The sequence below is a fragment of the Labeo rohita genome, chromosome 9 (genome assembly GCF_022985175.1).
Source record: "Labeo rohita strain BAU-BD-2019 chromosome 9, IGBB_LRoh.1.0, whole genome shotgun sequence".
Classification (NCBI taxonomy): Eukaryota; Metazoa; Chordata; class Actinopteri; order Cypriniformes; family Cyprinidae; genus Labeo; species Labeo rohita.
The window spans coordinates 29,781,675-29,787,837 of NC_066877.1; the positions used below are offsets into that span (position 1 = coordinate 29,781,675).

General features: G+C 37.0%; 1 protein-coding gene across 2 annotated transcripts in view; it reads right to left on the reverse strand.

Moving 5' to 3' along the window:
• Positions 1 to 3,836, reverse strand: part of pde1a (phosphodiesterase 1A, calmodulin-dependent) — a 91,553-nt gene extending 87,717 nt beyond the window's left edge. Inside the window, exons 1-2 of one of the 2 annotated variants that reach the window (XM_051120136.1) lie at positions 3,332 to 3,836; positions 2,769 to 3,096 (exon numbers count right to left, since the gene is read on the reverse strand). In XM_051120136.1, coding sequence (XP_050976093.1) covers positions 2,769 to 2,866 — 98 coding nt within the window. In that variant the 5' untranslated portion in view covers positions 2,867 to 3,096; positions 3,332 to 3,836. Of the gene's footprint in view, positions 1 to 2,768 lie in introns of both variants that reach the window. The other variant, XM_051120135.1, reaches the window with a different exon arrangement.
• Positions 3,837 to 6,163: the final 2,327 nt, after the last annotated feature.

The following is a 6,163-nucleotide window of genomic DNA, read 5'->3' on the forward strand; positions in this document are numbered from 1 at the left end:
AGCGCATTAGCATGCAGCCATAACGAGCACACGCCGTAGTTTTACGTGTGTAAAGGACAGGACTGACAAGAACAGCATGCTCTGTTTCCAGTGTGAACAAAGCCAGGATCTCAAGGAATTCTCACTTTGCCGCTTCAGTGAATTAGTCATCGTACGAAGCTGCTGTTACTGAAAACCTAGCGCTCTCGCTGAGCACAGACGCATCGGAACGTATTGCAAATCATTAGCTACTATTTCATTATATATTAAACCTCCTACATCATTCATTTCGCTTTTGATTGTGTTTATTCCAACTGGGAGTTTGTGAGGAACAACTGTGGCCTGGATGTTGAGCAGGAGGGATGTTTTGAGATGTCAACACATCTCAAAAGGACACTTTCCACCTCAGATCGGACTATAAAGATAGACGGAGCTCACCAAAGAGGCTTGGATGAGCTTTGCAGGGAGGTGATGGAGCTAGAGCGGTTTAAATCCTGGGATCAACAATTCAGTCACTTTGACTTCCACAAATTTGCTTCTGTTGTAGGTCATAACGTCTGATTAAATTGCCCTCTGCTTCGGCAGCAATGCATTTAACAGCAGGCTGAAGGTTATGTTTTAGCAGCGACTAGAACAACAGAAGGTCATTTTATGCCGGAAAATGAATTTATTGGCGTAACAAGAATAATTTAATATTATACATCATTCATACTGAATAAAGAAAATAGAAGAATATTTTTTTGTTGCTGTTATGAATATAAAGCAGGGTTATTACTGTTAGCTAAAACCAGAAAAAATAAACATTAACTGAAAAACTGAATTAAAATCTAAGTATAAAATCTAATTTTAAAAAAATTAGAAAAAAAACAACAGAAGCATATACTAAATTATACTAAAATAACACTGATATTAAGTTTGCCAAATGATTCATTATTTAGTCATTATGATGGAAAAAAAAGCTGAAATGCTTAGTTGATATTACTTTTACTTATAAACTTATAAATATACCAACTACAGTGATTGTGGTTTTATGCATCTAAGGTTGTAGCCTTTTATTTCTGTTTTTTATAAGTGTTATTAATGATCCATTATTAATTAAATAAAACTATTTTAAATAAAAGAAAATAAAATAAATAATACATAAAAAATAAAGCTTAAAACTATGTAGACATATTAAATGTATGTAGAAATCTATATAAATATAAAATCTTGTTTAAAATATTAAAACAAAACTATAACAGTATATTAATGATACTAAAATAACAGTTTAGTTTGCCAAATGATTCATTATTTAGTCATTATGACAGACAAATAAGCTGAAATGCTTAGTTAATAATAAAATTAATGTTCATTAAATTGCAAATAAATTACTAACGATACTCATAAATATACCAACTACACTGATTGTGGCTTTATGCATCTAAGGTTATATCCTTTCATTTCTGTTTGTAGTTTAAAGTGTTATTAATAATTTATTATTCATTATTGTTGCTGAAAAATAAGTTGGAATTTTTAATTAACTTAAAATCAGGTTAAATTAACAATAAAAAAAATTTAAACATTAACTGAAAAAAATAAAGCAAAAAACTATGTAGACATATTTTAAAAAAAAAAATGAATAAAAATAATTTCAAATATTAGAAAGACTATAACAGTATATCAACGATACTAAAACAACACTGATATTAAGTTTTTTAAGTTTGCCAGTGATTCATTATTTAGTCATTGTGACAGAAAAATAAGCTGATTGCTAGGTTAATATTAAATTGATGTTAATTACGTTGCACAACTAACGATACTTATAAATATACCAACTACAGTGATTGTGGTTTTATGCATCTATTAATACATACAATTAAACAATAACAAACATTAACAGAAAAAAATAAAATATAAAAAAAAACTTAATTCAGCTAGTTGTCAAAGCAACACATAAAATCAAATAAAAATAAATTATAAATAAAGCATTAAACTATGTAGACATATTTTTTCAAAAATAAATAAAAATGCTAAAAACTAAGAATTACAAAAACTTTAAAAGTAAAATGACATTGAAAAATATAAATATAAAATCTAATTTAAAATACAAAAAAACTAAAACAGTAAATCAATGATACTCAAATGACAATGATATTAAGTTTGCTAAATGATTAATTATTTAGTCATTATGACAGAAAAACAAGCTGAAATGCTTAGTTAATATTCTATTTATGTTAATTAAATTGCACATCAACTAACAAACTCAGCTGCCTGAGTGCATCTAAGGGTATATCCTTTTACTTCTGTTTGTAGTATTAAGTGTGTATTGTGTCTGAAAAATAAGTTGGAATTTTTAGTTATCTTAAAATTATGTTAAATTAACATTAAAGTAGTGTTGTATTATGCACAACACTATTGTTGGCTATAATTGTAATCGCTACAGAGTTTGTGATGAAATGCAACGTTCAACGTCAGCATTAAAAATTAAATCCACAAATGATATTCAGATAGTCAAAGTTTCTGGACAAAATGACACAATCCAAACACTGCCTAACCCAAAAACTACACGGCTGATCTGAATTCATTAAGAAAAACTGTCAGCAGAAGCAAGTATGTGAACAACAACATTGCTTGATTAGGCTTGACAGTCTCATTAGTATTACATTCACACACTTGCTGCCCCAAGAGTCAAGACTCACCCACTCCCAGCATCACAGCGTACAGTGAACACAACAACCACACGGCTCATAAACAGCTCTCTCTCTCTCTTGCCAGTGCTGATGAAAGAGTATGAAACAAGAAGCACTTACATTCCCTTCAGCCTAATCCACATCTTCTCCGTCTGGTCACACTTGGAGTACTTCAAGGAGTTCTCCAGTCCGTCCGTGTCGTTGGCCAGAGAATCCATGGTTTGCACGAACGCGCGAGAGAGCGTGCGAAGCGGTCTAAGATGCAGAGGGATACGCAGGTATGCGATTCAACACGTGTAGCGCAGAGATCCGGGTCTTCAAAGCATCTCCGGCAGTTCGAGCGACACGCGTCTCCCAGAGGGTCCTGCTCGCAGCTCCAGAGCGCATCAGCCCGTTGGAGTGAGTGTCAGCGCGCAGACCTGTCTCTCCGCTACGCACTGAGGGAACGCTGTCACACACACACACACACGTCACACAAATGTTTCTCTCTCTCGCTTGCTCTCCCTCTCCTGCTCTCCCACTGACCGGAAAAGCTGCGCTGTGCCTGATGAGTATCTGAAAATTTCACCCTCTCGCTCTTTCACCCAGACTACGATGGAGGCTGCGCTGCGCTCCTTTTGACATCTCTAATCTCACACATTAATACGAGCACGCACACACACCTTAAGTAGCAAAACGAGCACCTGTGTTGTCCCTCAGATGGAATCCGTTGGTTGGAAAGAGAACGACGCAGACAGATCAACGGTTTCCCCCTCCTTTTCCGCGCATCATCATCATCATCATGCCGAGATTCACCTGACACATCGTTCCACAGAAGCCGTCGCGAAGCCCTCGTATTTTACGGAGACTTCTCTCGCGTCGGCCAGCTGAGCGATAAGCTCCCCCGGCGGCATCTCCTGGTCCCGAGTTGGCGTTTTAATGAAATTAACCTGCGCGCTATCATCCCGCGGCCAGCAGCCTAGTTTCAGCACGCTCTAATCCCCTCATTCCAGCGCAGCTGCGAGAAGCAGCGTGCCGATAAAAATTTCATGATTGTTTGTGAAGTACAAAAGGGCTGATTAGGCAGGCACACACTCAGAGAGACCATGAAGGGTTTCGGTGGAAAATAAAATCAGCAAACATGCTCCAGTCCGAGGCAAGAGCACCTTGCCTAATATAGCAGCACCCCTATATCTCGTTTCAGTAAATAAGAAGGAATTGTGGGATTTTTCCAATGCCGTCGCAGCCAGGCATGGCTGATTTTCATTCATTAGGGGGAAGGGCACATCATCTCCTGCCTACGGAGCATCGGCGGCATGAATAGACTGAATCCTAATGATCGCTTCTTCGGGGTTACCGGTCTATTGGATTACACTTTACAATGTAAAACAGCTTAATCATTGCTGCATTAGCATAGGAACAAAAATACATTTTCCCCATTAGTTCATCGCATAGGAATTGCCTATGAACATTCAGAGCCTCTGTTTACTATAAATCCTTTCACATAAAGGTGGTTCAGACAGTAATAAGATAACCGTGTTTGGTTAAAATTGCATTAAGTGGAAAAATAGCCTTTTATTTTCCATTTAATGAGATATTAGTATGTTTGTTGACTGCTGGAAGGTTGATTTCGCCGTTTGTTTCGTACAAAGCAGTTCTGATAAATGGAAACGCATAAAATGGGACACTGCGTGTGTAAATAAAACATTATTCATATTCACTTTCGGCACTAAAATGGTGATTGATGAAAGGCGTTGCCATGGCAACACACACTGCCATACAAATGGCTTTGGAGGGAATGATTATGGCTGTAAAAGAATGACTTGAAGGAGAGACAGACAAACCGAGACAGAAAAGAGCAGCAGCGACAACAACAACTGCGTTGGGTTATCTATAGAGGTCCACTTATCCCGTATGATTGTGGCTAAGATGATGGTGATTATCGACTCAAAGGAGCAAGGTGCAGTTTGATTCGGCACATCAGGGAAGCTTTTGTGCTCGAACGATCAGTAAAGATTGTTCAGATGCGTTCTAGACGCATACTGTATGAGAGGAAGAGGTTGCGGTTGTGACAAACACTGCCAGGACCTCCTGACATGTGTGATTTGTGATGTCAGAGAAGTGTCAGCAGTTAGACAGTGCACAGAACTCTATTAAGCAAACATTATGGCTTCGCTCCAATACCTAGCAAGCTGCAGCGCTGTCTACTGCCTTTTAAGGCAGCGTTCTGACTGACACAAAACTCATAAGTGATTGATTTGGAACGCTCTACATATATAGCAATTCTACGTTATATCAACATTGATTTTTTTATGCGGAGCAGAGACTTGACTGTTTGATTTCAAGAGTTAGTGCTAGCATGTTAACAATGATATAGTCACATAAATATTAAGCATGACAGCTTAAACCAGCTCAGAACCAGCTTATAACCAGCTTAGGGCCAGCTTAAACCAACTCATGACCAACTACACTCTAAAAAATGCTGGGTCATTTTTATTGGGCTGTTTTGAATATTTTACTCAGGTACTGGGTAGTTTTTCTGCACTCTACAAAAAAAATGCTGGGTTATTTTTTTTTAACCCAAATGCTGGGTTTAGCCTGCTGGGTCATTTTATTGGGTTGTTTTTAATATTTGTACCCAGGTGCTGGTTAGTTTTCTCCACTTTTAAAAAATGCTGGGGGTTTTTTTTTAACCCAAATGCTGGGTTCAGCATGTTGGGTCATTTTATTACGGTTGTTTTTAATATTTTTACCCAGGTGCTGGGTAGTTTTCTGCACTCTAAAAAATGCTGGGTTGTTTTTTTTTTTTTTACCCAGATGCTGGGTTCAGCATGTTGGGTCATTTTATTACGGTTGTTATTAATATTTGTACCCAGGTGCTGGGTAGTTTTCTGCACTCTAAAAAGTGCTGGGTTATTTCTTTTAACCCAAATGCTAGGTTCACCCTGCTGAGTCATTTTATTGGGTTGTTTTTAATATTTTTACCCAGGTGCTGGGTAGTTTTTCTGCACTTTTAAAAAATGCTGTTTTTTTTTTTTAACCCAAATGCTGGGTTTAGCATGTTGGGTCATTTTATTACAGTTGTTTTTAATATTTGTACCCAGGTGCTGGGTAGTTTTCTGCACTCTAAAAAATGCTGGGTTATTTCTTTCAACCCAAATGCTGGGTTCAGCCTGCTGGGTCATTTTATTGGGTTGTTTTTAATATTTTTACCCAGGTGCTGGGTAGTTTTTCTGCACTTTTAAAAAATGCTGGGGTTTTTTTTTACCCAAATGCTGGGTTCAGCATGTTGGGTCATTTTATTATGGTTGTTTTTAATATTTTTATCCAGGTGCTGGGTAGTTTTTCTGCACTCTAAAAAATGCTGGGTTGTTTTTTTTTTACCCAAATGCTGAGTTCAGCATGTTGGGTCATTTTATTACGGCTGTTTTTAATATTTTTACCCAGGTGCTGGGTAGTTTTTCTGCACTCTAAAAAATGCTGGGTTATTTTTTTTTAATCCAGATGTTGGGTTCCGCCTACTGGATCATTTTATC